The sequence below is a fragment of the Nomia melanderi genome, chromosome 12 (assembly GCF_051020985.1).
Source record: "Nomia melanderi isolate GNS246 chromosome 12, iyNomMela1, whole genome shotgun sequence".
NCBI classification, from domain to species: domain Eukaryota; kingdom Metazoa; phylum Arthropoda; class Insecta; order Hymenoptera; family Halictidae; genus Nomia; species Nomia melanderi.
In genome coordinates this window covers 10,675,862-10,696,487 of record NC_135010.1, presented here as the reverse complement: position 1 = coordinate 10,696,487, position 20,626 = coordinate 10,675,862, and the positions used below count along the sequence as shown (strand labels likewise).

The 20,626-nt window shown below is 44.9% G+C and overlaps 3 protein-coding genes across 5 annotated transcripts in view; 2 read left to right on the top strand and 1 right to left on the bottom strand.

Moving 5' to 3' along the window:
• Positions 1-8,497, top strand: part of sfl (N-deacetylase and N-sulfotransferase sfl) — a 142,413-nt gene extending 133,916 nt beyond the window's left edge. Inside the window, exons 7-13 of the mRNA XM_031988045.2 lie at positions 856-1,144; positions 2,381-2,509; positions 2,593-2,775; positions 3,137-3,357; positions 3,758-4,036; positions 4,526-4,823; positions 5,625-8,497. Coding sequence (XP_031843905.1) covers positions 856-1,144; positions 2,381-2,509; positions 2,593-2,775; positions 3,137-3,357; positions 3,758-4,036; positions 4,526-4,823; positions 5,625-5,735 — 1,510 coding nt within the window. The 3' untranslated portion in view covers positions 5,736-8,497. The remainder of the gene's footprint in view (positions 1-855; positions 1,145-2,380; positions 2,510-2,592; positions 2,776-3,136; positions 3,358-3,757; positions 4,037-4,525; positions 4,824-5,624) is intronic.
• Amt2l (Amt-2-like protein) lies at positions 8,396-11,332 on the bottom strand. Of its 2 annotated transcripts, none has more exons than XM_031987983.2 (2): positions 9,959-11,332; positions 8,396-9,399 (listed from the first exon to the last, which is right to left on the bottom strand). In XM_031987983.2, exons 1-2 carry the CDS (start codon positions 10,664-10,666, stop codon positions 8,647-8,649), a joined length of 1,461 nt encoding a protein of 486 aa, XP_031843843.2. In that variant the 5' UTR covers positions 10,667-11,332; the 3' UTR covers positions 8,396-8,646. The 2 variants fall into 2 exon arrangements, with proteins under 2 accessions (XP_031843843.2, XP_076228848.1); XM_076372733.1 differs by having other exon boundaries at positions 8,795-9,399; positions 9,988-11,332.
• A 134-nt stretch (positions 11,333-11,466) lies between these two features.
• The window catches only part of MCU (mitochondrial calcium uniporter), a 76,002-nt gene continuing 66,842 nt past the window's right edge, over positions 11,467-20,626 (top strand). The window contains exon 1 of one of the 2 annotated variants that reach the window (XM_031987932.2): positions 11,467-11,610. In XM_031987932.2, the coding sequence (XP_031843792.2) occupies positions 11,506-11,610 (105 nt within the window). In that variant the 5' untranslated portion in view covers positions 11,467-11,505. The remainder of the gene's footprint in view (positions 11,611-20,626) is intronic. The other variant, XM_031987933.2, reaches the window with a different exon arrangement.

Sequence of the window (20,626 nt, the reverse complement as noted above, 5' to 3'; positions counted from 1 at the left end):
GCCACAGCTCGAAAAAGGCTTCATAATATTCACGATCCCGAGGAGGACGGGAAATAAAAAACACCGCGATCTCTTCTCCTGTAATTGCTACTTCAGCTGTAATTAATACGAAAGCCGGAGCATCCGTTCCTATTTGTTTCAGCGGATCGGGAAAGCTTAACCCCTTGCGCTCCGAACTTCCTTCGCGTTTTTTCCTCGTTAACTCTGTATCACTGTGATGTTCGATTTGAAATGTATTTTAGAAAATAGTCGGTTCGCAGGAAGCTGTGTGAACAATCCTTTTCACTAATAATATTGAAAGTAACGTAGTAATATAATGTGTTTCAACGCTATTCCTACCGCGACCAGTCAAATGACTGGTCTTTAGCACAACTTATATTTTTTAATATAGAATGAAGATAATAAAGAATAAAAAAGGTGTGAATATTGAAAAATGTTTTATACGCATATTTTAGGAAAAGTCGTGAAGTGTAAAGACGATTCAATTGCGTTGTCTATGGGAAATTCCAATCGAAATTTTAAAAAGTCATTCGACTGGTCGCGATAGGAATAGTGTTAAAAATATCTCGACAAAGAAGCACGCCTGTGAATAAAACTGGTGTCGAGTCGCATTCGATATAGGTGCGCGAAGGGTGAATACTCGATCGTATCTTGAATTCCGAATGTCACAGATTGATTCGCGAGAAACGAAGTTGAAAACGAGGCTGCGCCGTTTTATCGGAATTTTGTAATACAAGTTTCGCGTAGCGTCGGGAATTAGCAGTTTTAGATGAACGCGCGTTCGAATGGGGGCGAACAATCGAGAAGTTCGAGGGGATTTTAAATATGCAACGAGGCCTCGCCTCTGAATTGCAGATTTACGTGGTTTTCGCACATGTGGAACCATCAGCAGCCCCACCTCTACGAGAATGTAACGCATCTGCAGCTGGACATGGCGTTGAACAAACAATTCGCGAAGGATCACGGGATCCCGACGGGAAGCGGGTACAGCGTAAGTCCACATCACTCCGGCGTTTATCCGGTCCACGAGGGGCTGTACGAGGCCTGGAAAAGAGTATGGAACATCAAAGTCACCAGCACAGAGGAGTATCCCCATCTGAGGCCCGCTCGTTTAAGACGCGGCTTCATTCATCGTAACATAATGGTAAGTGTGTCTATTAACGACCTACAGTCGTTCGTAATTTATCATTTCTTTCTGGAATATTTTAAATGGTTAATGTTACAGTTTTTAAAATTACTAACGCTGCAATATTTGGAGTTACCAATATCTAGGATGTCTAAAAATATCAATATTATAATATTTAGAGTTATCAATATCTACGATATCTAAAAATATCGTTATTACAATATTTAGAGTTAGCAATATCTACGATATCTAAAAATATCAATATTACAATATTTAAAATTACTAATGCTGCAGTATTTAAAGTTACCGATATTTACAATATCTAAAAATATCAATGTTACAATACTTAGAGTTACCAATATCTACGATATCTAAAAATATCAATATTAGAATATTTAAAGTTACCAATACTTGTAATATTTTAAATTACTAATGCTGCAATATTTAAAGTTACCAATACTTGCAGTATTTAACATTACCAATATCTACGACATCTAAGAATACCAATATTACAATATTTAAAATTACGAATGCTACAATATTCAAAATTACCAATATCTACGATATCTAAAAATATAAATATTAGAATATTTAAAGTTACCAATACTTGCAATATTTAAAATGACTAATGCTGCAATATTCAAAGTTACCAATACTCGCAGTATTGAACATTACCAATATCTACATCTAAGAATACCAACATCACAATATTTAAAATTACCAATGCTACAATATTCAAAATTACCAATACTCGTACTATTTAAAATTTCCAATATCTACGACATCTTACTCTAGAACACATAGTCGTAACAATCTTCAAATTACATTCCACGAAGACTTCCGAATTCATTCCGTCCAACGCTCTCCGATTAATCATCGATCGCCAACAGCTCTCCCATTTCCCCCGCAAAAAGAATCGCTCACTCCAGTTTCCCCTTTCATTCGAAAATTACCCCGTAACTAATAAAAGTCTGGATCTAATATTAATCCACGAAAAACCGATGAAACTTCGGAAAAATCCCGCTGCAGACGCGTCCGCGTCGCACCGGGAATACCGTGTTTCTTCCATCGAGTTTCGAGGACGGAAATCAATGTCCGACTGGAAAGAAGGGACGCTTAAACACTCGTCGAGCCGATAAGAACCATAAAACATTGATTTCCCCGGGGTGCGACAGAGCCCGCTTTCTTGTTTACCCGGGAAAATTAAATGATGAAACGGATACGTGACAATTTCCTTTCGTTCTCTGCGCGAAGGTACTACCGAGGCAGACCTGCGGCCTTTTCACACACACGATCTTCATCGATAAATACCCGGGCGGCCGGGACAAGCTGGACAAATTGATACAGGGCGGCGAGCTGTTCCAGACCATCGTTCACAATCCTGTAAGTAGACCGATCCCTTTGAACCGTTCCCATTCGTTTCGCTCGCCGGACATTCGGTACCTTGTCACGATCCTCCTTTACAGATCAATATTTTTATGACGCACATGTCGAATTACGGGAACGATCGTCTGGCGTTGTACACCTTCGAGTCGGTGATCAAGTTCATTCAATGCTGGACGAACTTGAGGCTGTCCAGCGCGCCGCCCCTCCAACTGGCTGAACGTTACTTTCAACTTTACCCGGAGGAGTCTGATCCTGTGTGGGGCGTAAGTTCTTCGATCGTTTTTTACTATTTCTGTATCACCTGCTGGAAGTATTTCAGAAAAGAGATGGACGAATTTGGGACTCGTTTCTGGGATAGTTTAGATTGCTAAGTATATCGCTGTTTGTTAATGCTAGTGGAATTGTAACGAAGCGAATATTAATGAATTTTAATTCATCAGATTGTCTAGATCAAGTGTAGAAAATAGTGTATTATCTATAGAGATATGATTTAGAAAATAATCTATGTAATCTAGAGAAATATCGTTTAAAATTGATAAACGATGCAACTCGTAGAAAGATTCAATCTCATAGGGAGAAGGCTTAGCCTCCATTCTCAAAGTTCCGCTTCGTTTTCCACGTCAGAATCCCTGTGACGATCAAAGGCACCAGAAGATCTGGTCGAGGAACAAAACCTGCGATCAGCTGCCGAGGTTCCTGGTAATCGGCCCCCAAAAAACCGGCACCACCGCTCTCTACACTTTCCTGTCCATTCACCCAGCAATAAGCAGCAACTTGCCGAGTCCGGACACGTTCGAAGAGATCCAGTTCTTTAATGGGAAAAATTATTACAAGGGCCTAGACTGGTAAGCGCGCCAACTGGAATCTTGAGCCATGTGCATCGAGTTGGTCGATTAATTTACTTGTCGCATGAAATATTAATATCGTTAAGTATATCTGATCGTACTCTCCGAAGATGAAACACTCTCATACTGTAATTTAACCCTTTGCACACGGATGGCGACTCAGTCGCCATTTTGAAACTATAAAATCTGATATTTAATGTTGAACTTGAAATATTCTAATAAAATAGCTTTCCTCAATGCACTTGTGATTTCCCTTCGAGTTAATTTCAAGGAATATCGTCTTCGCCCGGTGAGAAAATTTTAAAAATTAAACACTAGAGACTTCCGAGTGCAAAGGGTTGAAACTGTTAGCAACTTCGCGTGGGATCTCTGTATCGAATCGTTGCATCATTTTGTCCAGGTACATGAGCTTCTTTCCAGCGTCGAAGAACGAGAGTTCGCGGTACCTTTTCGAGAAGTCCGCTACGTATTTCGACGGAGAACTGGTGCCGCGGAGGGCTCACGCGCTGTTGCCCAAAGCGAAATTAATTACTATACTCCTATCGCCGGCGAGGCGAGCTTATTCTTGGTACCAGCATACGAGGGTCCACGGCGACGCGGTGGCCAACAATTACTCCTTTCACTCGGTGATCACCGCGAGCGATACTGCTCCGAAGCCTTTGCGTGACCTCAGGAATAGGTGAGTTCATTAAATGTCTACATTTCCTCTTCAATGAAGCTACCGCGTCCCATAAATGTTTCATCCGATGAATTCGTTTCCAAAAGAGGTTTGGATCAGACACCTATAGGACTGATTTCAATTCTTCGAACTTCTCGTTTCGTTGAACATTATTGTCATTCCCTTTCTTAAATTCGTAACATTCTAACGATTAAGAATTACGCAGCATCAGCTTTAATACTCGAAACAGCTGCACTCGACGAGTATCCTCGATACTTAACGCATTAAAGCCCAGCCGGAGTTACGAGCCACCGGCAGCTAATAAGTTAACGCGAGCAATGATATTGCCCAGCCGCGAAACGACCACAAAGGATAGAACTGAAATCTGAATTGCTAATGTAGATCGTAGACGCGATTTCGTAAGAGAGCGGGGTAGCGTAGATTACACCCTCTAAAATGTTAATTCGCCGGTACGGACGGATGTTAATGATCGCTCTTCTTGAATTGCAGATGTTTAAATCCTGGAAAATACGCTCAGCATCTAGAGCGATGGCTCTCCTATTACCCGCCTCAGCAGTTGCACATCATAGACGGCGAGCAACTGCGACAGAATCCCGTGGAGACGCTGCACGAGCTGCAAAGGTTCCTAAAGATCACGCCGGCGTTTAATTATTCGTCCCATCTGAGGTACGACCCGAAGAAGGGATTCTTTTGCCAGGTGACCAACGAGGATCGAACGAAATGCCTCGGGAAGAGCAAAGGCCGCCAGTACCCGCCGATGGAGGATAAGTCGTATAAATTGTTGCAGGCAAGTTGAGCCATTAACGGTGATACGTTCATTGTCCCGACCTGTTTCAATGAATCCATTCACTCCGGAAAGGTAAGTCCTTCGACCTGTCCTTGATACATGATTCATCCTCTGGATTCCTTGATCGTCCGGTACAATGTTTGCTTTCTCGTTTTATTATCTGTGTTTTCTGAAACTGGTGTTGATTAATCGATATTCAACGACGGTCTCTTTGGAAAATATAATTATAATCGTGTCACTAATAAAAGATAATTTCTTGAAATCTTCAATTTGGATCGTAACGATAAGAGTGGTTCAAAAGATTCAGTTCTGGGTAGCTAACTTCAATATCTCGATTGAAGCTAAAGAAAGATGGCTATCGTGACCTAAGGACGGTTGAGAAGAAATTCTAGATTTGAGTCGCTCAGAAGCCAATGCGTCTAGAAAATTGAGAAAATTAATGTTTTTCTGAAATTATTATACATATTCAGAATCTACAAAAAAGGGCCTCCTGACCTAGAAAACACGAAAAAACGATTGAATCCTTTAATAACTGAAAAGAGTACTATTTACTCCATTAAAATTTACAAAAATTAGAAAATATTAAAAGATGAATATAACCGCATTCACTTCTGAGCGTCTCATTTAATAAAGCGGACTATTCATGGTATAGCCATTTTAAGAAGACATTATCCAAGAAGAACTTCCATCAAACTCCAAGATACCCAAGTCTACCTATCCCAGCCTCCCTAAGAACCGTGAACGTATCGAAGTGATGACAAAGAAAAAAGAGTGTTTCTTTACGAGCTGCTCTATTTGCAGAGGTATTATCTGTCCCACAACACGGCCCTAGTTAAATTATTGAAGAGACTCGGACTTCGGACGATCCCGCAATGGCTGAAGGAGGACCTGACCGACACGGTGATGACCTAGCAAACGTCGATCATGTGAAACGACACCGTTTCGGCACTCCTCATCTCGACGGTGAACGAGATCCATCGTTTGCTAGCGGAAGATCTGTAAAATACATTTTGTAAAGTATATTGATCGCTCCACTGGACTCGAGATCCTCGACGGAAGGACCATTACAGGCCTAGATCCCAGTGGGCGGTTGGCCTAAAACCGATGGGGGAGCCTGCGAAACTAGTCACTAACAGAGAACGGTATCACGGTGACACGGCCGTGGCTGTCGATCGTTGTTAATAGCGCTATTATTAACGTTATATATTATTATCGTCATCGTTGCTCCCTCGGAGCAAATGATCGTTGAAAAGGAACAGGGACCGTCGACGGCCATCCTCGTCTTAGAAACTCAACTCGATCGCTCTAATCTTTACTACCACGGCGAAGAACAAAGGATTCCTAACTTCCGCCCGGAAATTGAATCCTCTATGGTGGCGCGTTTTATTTGATAAAATCAATATTTTGGTAACAAACGCAAACGAATAGAATTCAAGGGCTCGGAGACTTCGCTTATTCTGCGGCTCGAGTAGTAAAGAATAGACGACGGTGGACGAACTTCTGGACGATATTAAGGGGGCGAAGGTCCTGTGGGAAGTAACGATGACACACTGCGAGACGAGATCTGTCCAAATCGTGTTACAATGTTTGAAGAGATTTATTTCCTCACGAAAGTGATCCGCGAGATAGACGGAGCGTCGATGTTTGTTGGATCGACGCGATCCGCCAGTCCTTCACTCCTGGCACTAATCGCAGGATCGTTTCGCCGCGAGTAAGAGACCTCCGGGATTTCTTCGAGCTTCACTCCCGCCCACTTACCTCTCGGAGACACCGATGTACATTAATTCTAGCCGCGTAAGCGTATTTAAGGAAACGATAATGATGATTCTATGTATATTTTGACAATACTATTCTTGGTACCGGCGATGGGGGAGGACCGATGGAGAACTGTATGCAAATGGCCGAGTGAATGAGTGAGAGAAAGAATAGAGAGACACGTTTGTACATTCATGTATCGTACCATTTCGATGTGATCGTAGGTGTACCATAATGAAAAATTGACTTAACACGATGAAATTCGATGGGGCGATCTTACCGTTGGATCGTCAACCGCTGATCTTCACCATGCCGAGGTGGTAACTGCCTATTCGCAATTGTCGCCGTTGTCGCGTGCGAGGCGCGCGGACTACGGTTTCTAACGATACACCCTTGAGTTCCGTGGTAGGTGAATATATTCGTTGTTGATGGGGATCGATCGATTTTTCGAAACTTTAATACCTGATGTATTATATAGGGAGTCCCGTAGAGTCGCGAGTTTGCGAGGTAAATATCGTTGTACACGAGATAGTTTAATCGTGACGATCGTTTGTTGAATGCATATCAGTTACTATTGTCTTTGTTGAACCTTGTATACGATATATTAGCTACTTACGTATCTTTCCAGTCGATCGATGCCGGCCCGTCGAATTCGATCGATCAGTCCGCGCCGGTGTGTCGTCCTCGACGACCGATTTCCTTCGTGTCCTTCAAATCGAACGCGTCTCGGCTCGTTCGCGGGGCTAAGTTCAAAACCTGTCATATCAGAGAGTCGTTTCGAGCAAAGGAATCGCTGCACAAATCGTCTAGAACGGGAGCAGTAACGAACTTTCGAGAATCCGTCAATTTTGGGCCAAAGCTAGAGGCGAGTCGCTGAAGTTCTTCTCGATCGTTGTCTCGCCGACGATCGGAACCGTTTTTACACTTTTAAACGTCGTCGCGCGAACCGTTTCTCCTTCTCTTTTTTTTCCCCCTTTTTTTCTCGTTTTTCTCCTTCGTTACCCCTTTGTATATTTTATTTTCATTTTTATACTGCCGTTAAACTGTGTCACGTGACGGTTAACGAAATCATGTACAAAGTTCATTGTTAATATAATAAATAGTTAACGAGTAACAACGGATATCCACGTAAACTGAAGCGATTGATCTGTTTCGTCGAATCGTGCCATTTTACCAGTGTTGTATATACAGTTGTACTATTGTAATCGCGACGTCGGATCTCTAGAGTCAATATTCACGATTTTCGTTCGGTATGGCGGCGGCAACGACTGTCCGGTTTGCCGCCAGCTGACAATAATAATATTTGACAAAACGGAATCAGAAACGTCGGCCGAAGATTCTTCGTGGTCGCTGATCGATTGTATCGGCGATACTTTATCGTTGGCTCGTCGACACGATTCTCTTCGGACCCTATCCATTTTAATTCTGAACGGAAACTGCCTTGGAACATATGGAAATTGCAATTGATTTTCTATTCGATAAGATCAATTCGAACTTCTCGATTCTAACCGAGCTTATCGCGTGTGCTCGCAATCGTATGCGTTTCGTAAATGGAAATCTCTCTCGAAATCGTGACTCAATTCATCGATCGCACTCGTTATCAGTTGAAACGCGAGCCAACGATAAGGTGCTGCCAATACTCTGCGCGCGTATTAACGATTTTCAGTTTGACCGAGAATCGCGCAGAGTAGGAACTTTTTTTGGCTGTCCCCGGAGGCTGTCGTACAGGCAGAGAAATGAAAAGGGGACGGAGAAAGCTATCATTGTGCAAATAAGCGGGGGACACGTGTAAAATATGTGTACGACACTTTAATAGGACTTTTGATTATTTAACTTAAAAATTATTCTATTGTAAAATACTGTAATAACTGTATGAATAGTCGGTAAGTTCTAATAAAAGAAATGTTTAAAATCTTGAACCCATTACCATCCTTTCTCTATTCTTTCGTTGCGCCATCGTTTACAGTGGAACGTTACAACGAGGATATCAAAATTCCATTCAATTTTTCGCACTCGCTACGATTATCATCATCTCCATATTTATCATTTGAATATTTCAAAATACGAGCTACGCGGGCTGTTTCGTTTCCACCACTCTGCCCTTCTCGACGGCAGCGTCCTCGCCTTGGTACTTCATCGCGTGGATACCAACGCTCGGTCGCCTGGCAGAGTCCGACGTCGATCCCGGCTGGATATAAACGGGATCCTCGTCGGCGCGAAAAAGCCTCCGAAAGAAATTCCTCCGAGGAACCTCGAGAGTCTCCATCGCTCTGTTCGCCCTCGAATGATTCAAGTGTTCCGACCGGTTTCTAAGCAGACCCAAGCTTTCCAGCGAAATGAAGAAAGCATACATGACAATCGCGACAGTCGAGGCTACAGTGAGAAGGCAGATCGTCTGCCAGAAGAATTGCATCAAATTCGCCGTAACCTCTGCATTCCGGTCGATATCGAACAGAGGAGCCAAGAAGCTGCCCAAAAACGCGCAGGCGACGTGGGTAGCGGCGACGTTGCAATAATCCTCCAACGCGCTCTGGAACACCATTTTCGAGACCAAGAAGAAGACGATGCTCCCTATCGCGCCCAACGCTAGCGCTATCTCGGGCGAGTAGAAATCCGTTCCGGCCGATACCATCGCCAGACCAGCTACCGTGGCTTGGACGCATCTCATTACCGTCCAATGATTGAACTCCTCCCCGGTGAACACGAAATGGAAAGCTACGACCAGCACGCTGCACGAAGACGCGGCTAGCAAGTTGTTCAGATAGATGTGGCCGTCGGTTTTGCTTCCGAACCGGAGTTTCTCGTTCGACATGCTCAGACTCTAAACATTAGAACATCATTGGTTTCATTTAATCCCGTTACCATTATCATAAACAGATATAGGATCCATTCAGATTTTTAGAGAGCACGCTATTAACACGTTCGGATAATAAAAATTGTAATGAGCTGCAGAAATAAACTAGAATGCAGTGCTCCGAGCGTTAAAGTGCATAATAATTTCAAAAGATTAAAGCTGCATAGAATTAACCCTTAGCACTCCAGATGGTTTTGTAATTTATCAGCAACTGCAACTAATTTTTATGGTAAAATGCTATAACATTTCTTAAATCTTTCATTTTCCTTCTCAGCAAAATTTCGATGCGTGGAAAATCGAATTATTGTAGGGTAGTTTCTTTGATTCATTAAAATATTTGATATAACTGGTGCAGTATTGAAGCTTACAGAGTGCAAAGGGTTAAATGCATGATAATGTGACTTATTCTGAATGTTGCATTCGTGTCACTTCGCATCACAACGAAAATGAATGCTATAGCATTCACGTCCGCGAATGAATCATATTTTCTCCTTTCGCTAAGATATTTGGATTCACGCGGATTCACCTGGAGTCCAACGAATACCATCAGCTCACCAGCGAACACAGTGCCGGAGGTACCAGTGGCGATGCTAGCGTCATCTATAGCGCTCAACCGGAGGATCCTTCTTCCCAGCGCGACGCAGCCCATGAGCCCCGACAGCCCGCCGACCAGGTGAACGACTGTAGCTCCAGCGTAGTCCCTGAACCTGACCGCACTTCCGTTCAACAGGTTCTTCTTTATCCACCCTCCGGGCGTCCAGATCCAGTGGATCAAGAAGGGCTGCACCAAGCCAGCCAGCAGGAATCCCATCAGAAGATAACCGACGGTGTGCATCCTCCCGACGACGCCGGAGGTGCAAATGGCTGCCGCGATAACAACGAGCGACCAGCCAATTAAAGCTTCGTCCTTATCGACAGCCGCGTCGCCTATCCAATATCCTTCCCCTATCAATCCATTCCCGTCGCCATTGTAGGCGATCAGGTAACCGACCATGGCGTACGCCATCGTCGCCCAGCAAACGTCCACCACGTTCTGCAGCAGTATCAGGTTGACATTGTTCACCGGCACGCTACCGACGTGTATCAGCACGAAACCGACGCGCAGCAGGATCACCAGGACGACGCGGACGGAAGTCGCCGACGGTACGTGGAAAGTTAGACTGCCATTATGGTGCTCCGCTCGATCGTCGTCGTAGTAGGTATACTCGAACTCGTCTGGATGAGAGTTAACCATCCCCTTATCGGGCTATGAATCCACCCTGTTCAGGTTACTGTAGGTTAGAACAGATATCAAGGTTCCAGCATCGTAGCTGAACTTGGCTTTGAAGATAATTATCGACGATCGTCATCTTAACTGAATCCCATAGAAGAAACTTCATTCACACCTTCAGTTTACATACCAGTTACAAACAAATTTAACCCTACAGACGAATGCCGACATTACGAGACGAGATCATATTTATACCAAGTCGCAGACATGATTCAATTACTAGCGGCAGTAGTTCCCATTTTTCCTATTAATTAACCAACTGACAATTCAGCTTCCTCTGAATGTCTACATTTCAGTCTTCGCGAATGGTCGAAGCGACAAATTCTGAACATCCACTCTAAGTGTCATTCACCTCTGCCTCGAGTCCGGCTAAACCTCGACCGTCCACGGTGACAGCAACATCCGTTATCTCGGGTCGATCTACGAAACCGTGGACATCCGCAGTGTAACGATCGGCGAAATGCTGGTGCGTGATGCGCGCAGCGGCGATTCAAATATTGAATATGTGCGCGGGACTCGCCGGTCAGCGAGCCGATTGGCCGCGGCGCGGCGAACCAATGGCGGCGAACGAACCGCGGTTCGCGCATGTCACGCCATTGGTCGTCGCAAGGTCTGGGTCTCGAGCCGCAGGGACGAGCCGGCAAGTGATGCCGCCCGTCGTCGACGTAGGTAGTCGCTCGAAGACGGCCGTTGGTCCCCCAGTGTCAGGTGTCAGTGACTGGTGAGAGAGGCGAAACGTTTTCGCTGAGTGTCCGTTCGTTCTGTGCTTCCCGTGCCTGACAGAGGAGACGTGCCCGAAGAGGATGGCCGCGGTATCCTGCCGAGCGCTGTGCATCGTCCGATGGTACGAGGTGTCCCGCGTGCTGAGCGTTTCCTCCACCCTAGCCACAACAAAGAACTACCGAAACGTGAGTACTCCATCACCCATACAGCCTTACGTACAATTCGAAATTGCACCAACGGCGTTCCTCGCCTGTCAGAGTCGCCGCTTCCACGCTCCGTTTCACGGTACTGCTTGATACTGTGATACCGTTGCCTTTTTGATCGGATAATTTTCGCAACATACAGCGGATGATCTCTCGAATATCATCCGTACGAACAGGGGAATGGGTTCTCGTTTGGAGTACGTGAAAACAGGCACATCTCGACGCGTTCAGTCGTTATTGTGCTCGTGCCCCCTGGCTAGTCCCCCACTGTTCAGCATCTTCGACTGGGTTCCCCTCCTTTGTATCGCATTATCCCTTTCCCCCTATCATCTACATCTGGCTTCCAGTGGGGACCTTTTCGTAGGAGCACACAAGCAACAGGCACCCAAAAATACATCGGCGATCAGACGGAATTCTGCCCGCGGCTTTATCATTACCGCTGACTCGAATTCCATCGCTGCCCACGGTGCATGCGTAAACATGTATCTCCGACTGCAAACACGGTTACGCACCGTGGAACGAAACACCTCCATGTCCTCTAATTACACCCAGCTCCGTCTTCGTGCGAACTCGCGAGGCGTTTTCGTTTCGAATACGATCAACACTCGAAGGAAACACATTTTGCTAATTCAATTTGTACGGAATCGTTCCTTCGATTTCTTCGTTCTCGCCGATCTTTTCACCGTTCATCTTTCGCGATGAGTCGCCAATCGAATAACAGAACTGGGTGTGTTTCCCGACGTCGCCTCAGGCACGCGCTCCGGTTTTTCGGCCACGAACCGCGTGTGTCATAGTCGCGGTGCCGTTGCGAGAACTGTGAAGCGGCTCACGTGTAAATGTGCCTTGTCGCTGATTAAGTATCCGATTACCGGGAAGCCGTGCCCCGACCTTGGGAACGGGACTTAAATCGAAAGTGAGATTTATCGTATCGCTCTCCGAAATGAATTCGGCCTCAGCTAGACTGCGGCGAACAAATTATCGCTGCCGCGTGATAAGAGTTTATTATTTACCCAGCCCCTGTCCACGCGCCACGCTCTCGCGCATACCGCGTCCGCAGTACGCCCGTAATAATTACCATGACGAATTCTAATTGCGGAGCGTATGACGGGCGTATTTACATTGGGCCAGACGTCCGCCGGATGCGGCTAATACCTGGCCAACAGGTGAATTCCGATGCTTTTGGGTTATTGACTTCGGTTACGTGTGATTCAGGCATTTTTATTTCGGCGTACACTACAGTAAATATAGTGAATATAGTTACTTTAGTCGAAAGGCGAGTTAATCAGTATGAAAGGTCGAATTAAAAAACGCCTTCGAGTAGGAACATCGAATTTCACGCGGCAACTTTAAATGAACAACAAACTTTCGGAGCGGAATTATACGCTCTCAAGGGAATTTCAATGCCGGAAATTGTTATTTGACTGACGTCTGGCGGATTGTATCCCGGAACTCGGCGTTCCGAAGTTTCCGCGGCGCCTTAGAATTCCGCTAAATAGTTCGTTAGAGCTAAACGCGGATCGTGACTCGATTACTCGTTGCTATCGCCGTCAAAACGGAAAATGAACTTCCTTCCGACGTCGGCGGTGCGCGGTGGAATTATAGACCGAGGTTTATCGACGGGTCGCGTCGAAATCAGCAGCGAAACGGGCAATAGTTGCCCGACGACGGCTGTAACGTGAAGTCTGAGGAGGTCGACTTGATATCGCGTATCAAAGATACGCCGCCGAAATAATTGGGCGAGTCTTTCGCGGAAAATTGCGGTATCTCTCGATGGAGCCGAAACGTCGAAGTAATAAATGAGTCGCTTTCGCGTTCGGCGAACCGTAGATGATCCTTCGATCGAATCCCAGCGAGGAAGGCTCGCGAGCGAAGCTGCCGGAGATACTGGAAGAATTCATGGAATATTTTTGACGCCACGCGGCACAGATCGCGAAGGGAAATTGTATTTGAATATTGGATGAACAGTAAAATACGCGGAGAGGTTTACTCGAGCGAGGCATCGACGCGAATTACATTTTCATTTTCGAACGGTAAACAGCGGTATTGACCGAGGCCGAGCAAATAGAGGAGTTCCATTATTAAGTTGCCGCTCCTCTTCTAAAGGCGCGTCCAGATTTTCCTGCGGAGCCGGAATCACCGAACTTATCAGCTACGTACCGTCGAGGGGTTCCGCCGAATGGGCGACGACAGTTCGGGAGAAACTTTAGACCGACATCCGACACGAAATGGGCTCGCGTCCTTTTGGCCGCCTACCAAATCACACGAACAGCCAACGGTAATATCACATTCGTGGATCTCTTCACTTGCTAATAGAAATTGATTCCTCGTTTCACGGCTAGCAGGGAACACTGCGTTCTAACGTTACTTACTTGTAACTGGATTTACGACGGCATAGGATTCTCTGTGTTAACGCGACGTTATTAGATGACGATAATCCCGCGTTAATCGTCCGTGAAAGAGAAACTAATGGAGACTAATGTTCTTCCTTGGAAATTCAATTTAATTGGAATTAATGAGTTTAGCTCGTTCTGCATGTTCGATTGTGTAATAAAGGAGAATTCTTTGTGCAGTTCTTAAGGTGCCATTCAATAGGGACGTCGTTATAAGGATGAGGTTACTCTTCTTGTTTTATTCTGCGGTTGAACCCTTCTGTTACCTGAGCCCAGCAGGTAAAAAGTACTTCAGCAGAATTTTTAGCTTTGCAGTCGATATGAACGCAGCTCCGTGATATTGACCAGTCAATAGTAGTCGATGAAATTTATTATACCACACTTAGCGAAATTATTCTTTTACTTCTTGAAATTGCTAATGAGAATGCAAGGAATATGAAAATTACGAAAAAGAGAAAATTCAGCTTCATATTTGTTGGGCCTCTGGTGTTCTAGATACAGCACTATCCCATCGCGAGTGAAAAGATTGATAAATCCATCCTCTAGAGCCTCGGAGCATAGTCATAATGGCCGTCCGTCGACCATCTTGTTTCTCCGGGTCGACGTACAAATTAGGGTATCTGGCATGGAACGGATTAGATAGGATATTCGATAATCGTCCATCCGAGGGCCGGGAGTTCGAAGGCTGATACGAAAATTGGTCCACGGAGTGACCAATAAAGTAATACGTCCCGCTTCATGGGCGAGGATAAAAATATTATGGCACCATTTATCACGAGCGCCGTAATAGAAAAACGTCCCCGCTGCGTGTCTTCGCGGGTCCCTGGCGGCTCGTTCTTTTTACGAGGAATTACGCCATTTTTCTAAGGGCCGGTAGTTACATTGGTTTGCTTAATATTAAGTTGACGGTAGAAAAACGTACGCGAGGGCGCTGCGTTGAATATCTCCGAGCAGCTTCGAAGCGGACGAAATTTTTCAATTAAACTCGAACAAATCCGTGCACACACAACTTACTTTTCCCCCGAGTTTATCATACGAACCGTGCTCGATTGGATTAATTCTCGCGATCCTCGAGCTGTGAAGGAACTTTATTTCAAAGGAGTTAAACTTCCTCGGGTATTCATCGGAATCTAGGCCAGCGGTGCATTCTATCCGCGACGCTTGTTCAAAAATATCGACAGCATATTAACCAGCATCACACTGAAGGCTTCAATACCAAAGTTTCCTCTCGTTTCGGTAATTTCGTGTACAATTCGAGTGAATTAGCTGTTACACGGAGTAACAGGGTATTCGATATTATGCATTCACCGACTCGCGTTCAATCGTGTGATTAGTCATCCCTGTCCAATGATTAATCGCGTGCATGGCAAACAGTCTCAAGAGGTTCCCGATTAATGCAATTCGCCGGTGATAACAGAACACGTTCCGAATAATCGCGGCTCGATAATAGAAAACACATTCGATGTTAAATAACATCCTCCGACGCCGTCGACTAAACAGATTTATCATGTTTCCTTCTTCTCGCGATCTTATCGAAACCGCCATTCGTTGAACCGTCGCGACAGTTAATCGAACAGTATTTCCGATCGATCCGAGCCTCGTAGACGCAGCGAAACTAATGACACGTAATGCACTTCGGCGCTCTCCAGTTCCTCGCGTCGTTGCGTAATGGAACGATACGTCACGACCACGTGAATCGCATTCGTCATACCGATTGACTGCTGTAAGCGGCCGGGACATGTAAGTGTCTCGTACGTCGAGATCCCGGAATTCGCGCGGAATGATGCATGAGACGTCGCGCGTCGTATGATCGACGACAGACGTTACATCGCGAGCATCTAATACCGTCGTGCATCGCGTCCATCGCTGGGAATCGACGGAGCTTCGTCGGATCTTCAACCTACAGCGCGTTTCCACCTTCGTACCCTTCCGAACTGATTTGAATTACCACTGGCCCACTTTCCGCCGACTTCGATATCGAATTTGAATTGTAAAACACACTTTTAGAATTTACCCCGCCTCCCGGGCGGAAGTTGTACAACCACCGCGAAGAATGTTCATTAAATTCTGAGTTCCATTCGGATTCTCCGCGGCGCGCTAAGAGTCGCCGGGAAATGTATGTATGCAACGTCCGCACTGCAAAGTGCATCGCGCGTACACGTGACGAGGCGCTCGTACATTCGCGCCCGTATCCCCGTCACAAATCTACGGGTCGCGACACGGGGCAACCTATTCTGATCCGTCCGCGTTGGAACTTATTTCCCCGAGCCGCGACGCTGCGATTCATCGGTATCTAGGGCTCCGTCGCGTCCGTACCATTCGAGATGATTCATTCCGATCGAGCGAGTATCCTCTCGGCGATCCCCGGATATTACTCTCCCTCGCGCGGCTTTGTCTTCCGATCGAACGATACTGCATCGATCGCCGCTGGGTATAAATTATCCGACGCTGCACAGAAGCCTGCAGGTTCTGCGGGATGAACAGACTCGTCGGAATAGCGTCGTTAAACCTTGACTCGATTTCCGTTGAATTCTTCGAGTGATATCGGTCGCTATTTCAGTCGAGCGCCTGTATCATCGAGGAGCTAATTAATCTTGCGAGGCGAACGATGTTTTAAGCTAGACAGGTGAACCTTGATCTTTATTAAATTGTTATTGAAGCTTCGAGTTATTGATCTCTCTTGCGTTATTATTGAGTCGATTAATAATTTGTGGAATTTTCTGTATTACCGACGCGGGAGTAGGGATACTGCAGGAGGAATTAATTATTGCGCTGTTTAAAGATTCAGTGGCGAGTTTGAAATGGAATTGGATTCAGTCCAGATGAAGAGCAAGCTTGGTCCAGAACTTTTTATTCTTTCTTAAGTCTCGTTATAGTCTGCCTTGCTTCTCCGCTTCATTGAATTCACAATGATTCTCTATCGGTTCAGTTGCGCAGCGTTAGTCACAGTTAAGAATAGCGGTTTTTTCTTCAATTGAGATTAAATCTGTGGGGATTAATTGCTGAAGATTCTGTATCTACCGCTGGAATGGTTCTTCCACTGTGTCATCACTTCAGATTTTTGTTGAATCTATCGAGATGTATTACTTCTGTATCGGCGAAGTGAATTTTTCATGGTCCCCGAATGTCGTCGCTTTCCTTCGGTTCCTGGATTCATTACTCTCATGGTAAACTCGTTGGAACGTAATCGCATCGAAGTTCAAGCATTTCGTTCCAGCGGGATACCTTTCCATTTGTTAACCGGAACTTTTGGCGACTGTACAATCCAATAAATCGACTCCACTTCGTTCGGATTGCTGTTTCATAAGCCAGAAACCAGACGCGTCGAGCTATTCGTAGATATTCCATTTACTTGGAGAGCTCTCATTTCCTCGAGCACAGTAATGCTTCTTTACCGGTCGTTCCACTAAATCTAGTCTCAGTCCACTGATCTTTAAAAATCAAACATTCCCAAGAGACCTTAGAACAATTTGAAAAATCACCTTTTAGCACTACAGGTCTTGAATCATTAACTCGAAGATCATTGTTACTTCGAGACCACGAGAACCCAATGAATTCCATCTTATCCCACTTTCATGGACAGTTAAATGCGCATTAAACACGATTTATATTAGAGGCGAGAAGTTTTACGAGCCTAAGTTAAGGAGCTGATTAAACCCCAGTGAAACAAGAACAAAATAAACAAGACCGTCCTATCAGTGATCCGACGAGCCGGTACAACTGTTGCTATCATCGGTATGTCGAAATGTTGACAGTGTTAATTGCCGCGATAATCGAGGACCCGAGTGTACGAAATTCCCGGACCGATCGAGGCCAAGCACACGAGAAGCGACTCCGTCCGCATCGACCCCTGAAATTCGGTTAGTTAGCTCTGGTCTTTCAGGTGTGATAATGCCGCTCGTAGAACGAGGAACGACGTCGAGTGCGCGTTTTGTGACCCGGGAGTAGAATTAAAGGCGAGTGGCCCTCGGAGCTCCTCCGAACCCGCTTGAAAGATCTAGCACAAAACGTGCCTCGGCCGAGGGCAATTCTAACTCGTCTACCCCTGCGTCAACAAAGCGTTCCTTCGAAAAACACCATTTCGCTCCCTTATTTCTTTCCACTCGCACACGCCTTTTCCGGCAAATTTCGCAGCATCTACGATTCACTGAGTTTTAATGAGATTTCCTTGTTTCCCTGTTTTAACTCAATCCCAAGACTCTTCATCCTTTCAATTCGAATTTACTCAATTAAACTTTTTCCTTATAATACAGTATCAGATTCAAGATAAGATATCCCAAGAAGGATTAATTAAAGTGTCATTAAACAGAGTATTATCTCTGTCAACACTCCGGTTAATATACTTGGAATGACAGGATTCTTCGTAGAAACTTAAGAATCTCTATGATATATTCTCTAAAGGAAAACTTCTTACGCGCAAGACGAGACATTACGAATCCTGATTTTCCAGTTTCCATTTCATCAAGCTAATTTGTCCCCGCTGTGTGTAACGTCGACGAGTGGCGCTTCAGCGTGAAGTATGTTAATTCCAGACGTACAGCATGAAATTCTTCCTTCTTCCGCTAAATTTCCAACGATGAAGTGGTCCCGACGAGTGCGCCGGCGAAAGAAATCGCGCGTCAAGAGGTCAGAAATGCACTTTTCATTCGGACGAGCCGTCCGTTTACATACTCGCGTGCAATTACGCGGCCTAGTTCCGACTTTTCTACCGAGTTTGCGGACGCAAAGTGCGCCACCGGCGGCTGCGTCGCGGCGAAATCGGCTCGCCGTTCATCGGGCATTTTCACGAGTCCGCTCCCTCGACAGCGAAGCCTCCCCCTTCTCGGTCCCAGCCGTGTAATTAGGAAATTGAGCGGTGATTCAGCGGCTTAAGGGCTTCCGTGGAACGCGGCCGTCCAAGAAAAAGCGAACGTCGCCGATAAAGCGGGCGGGACCTTATCAAAGTTACTTCGTCATTCGAAAGAATGTTCCTCGGGGTTGAATATTATCCTCGTAAAGAAGCCGGCCGTAACGAGTGGCGGAATAAATTTCTTTCCAAAGTAGAGGGCTGTGTTATTTCCGTCATTTTATCGTGAACTTCTCCAGCGTACCCAGCGATAGCATAATTCCACGTCGATCGATGAAATGACCCAAATAATTACCGTGATAAGGACGGTTTACGATATCGCCGGGATCCGGCGACTGCGACGCGAACCGCGATCGACGGAACGGAAGACGATCCTGATCTGTTTGGCAATAGTTTCATTGAAAAAGTTTGCCAACTGGGTCTGCGCTGTTCGATGTTGATTTACGGGGATTTGCTCGGTGACCGCGTCTTCGGCTTCCAAGTGTTTCGTGGATCTTGGATACCGATACCTGGTATTATTATAGTACGTGTACTAACATTCGCTAGATATTACCATTAATAACTCGCAATCTATGGCGGAGCCATCGCTGGTGCCAAAATTCAGATTATCTCGCGACGGTTTGCCAAAAATATTCATTCGTTTAATAATCGTGAAGTTTTGCGTCGACTTTTTATCGATTCCGGATATAAATCGTGCGAGTCCGTCCAACGGAAGTGGATGTTGAAGGCGGACTGGAAACTGGGTCACGATAATTCAGCGGGATAATCGCGAGCGTCTGTTTTCTTTTCATTCCGGGGTAATCATAAGCAAACGCTCACCGCTTGTTAATATTTGGAATTATGTGAAATAACCGGATACGTCGGGGCTGAACGCGTTGATCGATCGTTCCATTTCTATGGGATTGATTAGCCCGTTCTCGGCAAACACATTCATTAATCTAGACCGGGATCGTAGTGCGTCCAACTCAATCATTCCAGCAAACACCGCCCATCCTTCTTCAAACATTCGCTCGCGGGCCAAGCACTAATCCGGGAACAGAGTTTTTCTTGTTGCCGTGTTGGCGCAGCCTGCGAAAAGATGTTCTTTCCTATTAAACCTCTCTCGGGCCAGCAAAGAACGAACGTAACGCGATTATTGCTCGAGTTTCTTCGTAACGAAACAAGCGTTTTTAGTGTTGCATTGTAATCTATTCAACATACTCTTCTACAACGACTTGACTCTTGTAATGTTGGAAACATAATGATAAATTCTCATCTGAATGAAGTATTTCAGTCGATATTCTAACAGAATGCAGAGAAGTGTTAAAGCTCTAGGTAAACATATAAATCATACAACTATTATCATCGCTATTAGCCCTGTAGACGAATTTTTTCAACTTTTAAACACTCCTGTAAAACTAAACTCTTAGGTACTAGGAAAACAAGGAAAATATATATTAACCCTTTGCACTCGAGAGGTGACTCTCAGTCACCACTTGATTTGATACAGCAAAACTACAAAATTGAATATTTAGTATTTTAAATGAAACTCTGTATTGCTATAGGAAATATTCAAATAAAATTACTTTGTAAAAAACTAATAAATTAGTAAACATAGCAGAACTATAAAATTGAATATTTAGTATTTTAAATGAAACTCTGTATTGCTTTAGGAAATATTTAAATAAAATTTCTTTGTAAAAAACTAATAAATTAGTAAACATAGCAGAACTATAAAATTGAATATTTAGTATTTTAAATGAAACTCTGTATTGCTATAGGA

Excerpts from the sequence above, each read along its gene's own strand:
- Amt2l (XM_031987983.2), bottom strand. The coding sequence starts at position 10,666 with ATGGTTAACTCTCATCCAGACGAGTTCGAGTATACCTACTACGACGAC. Across the intron at positions 9,400-9,958 it reads TGGTATTCGTTGGACTCCAG|AGTCTGAGCATGTCGAACGA; the intron begins GTGAATCCGCGT and ends TCTAATGTTTAG.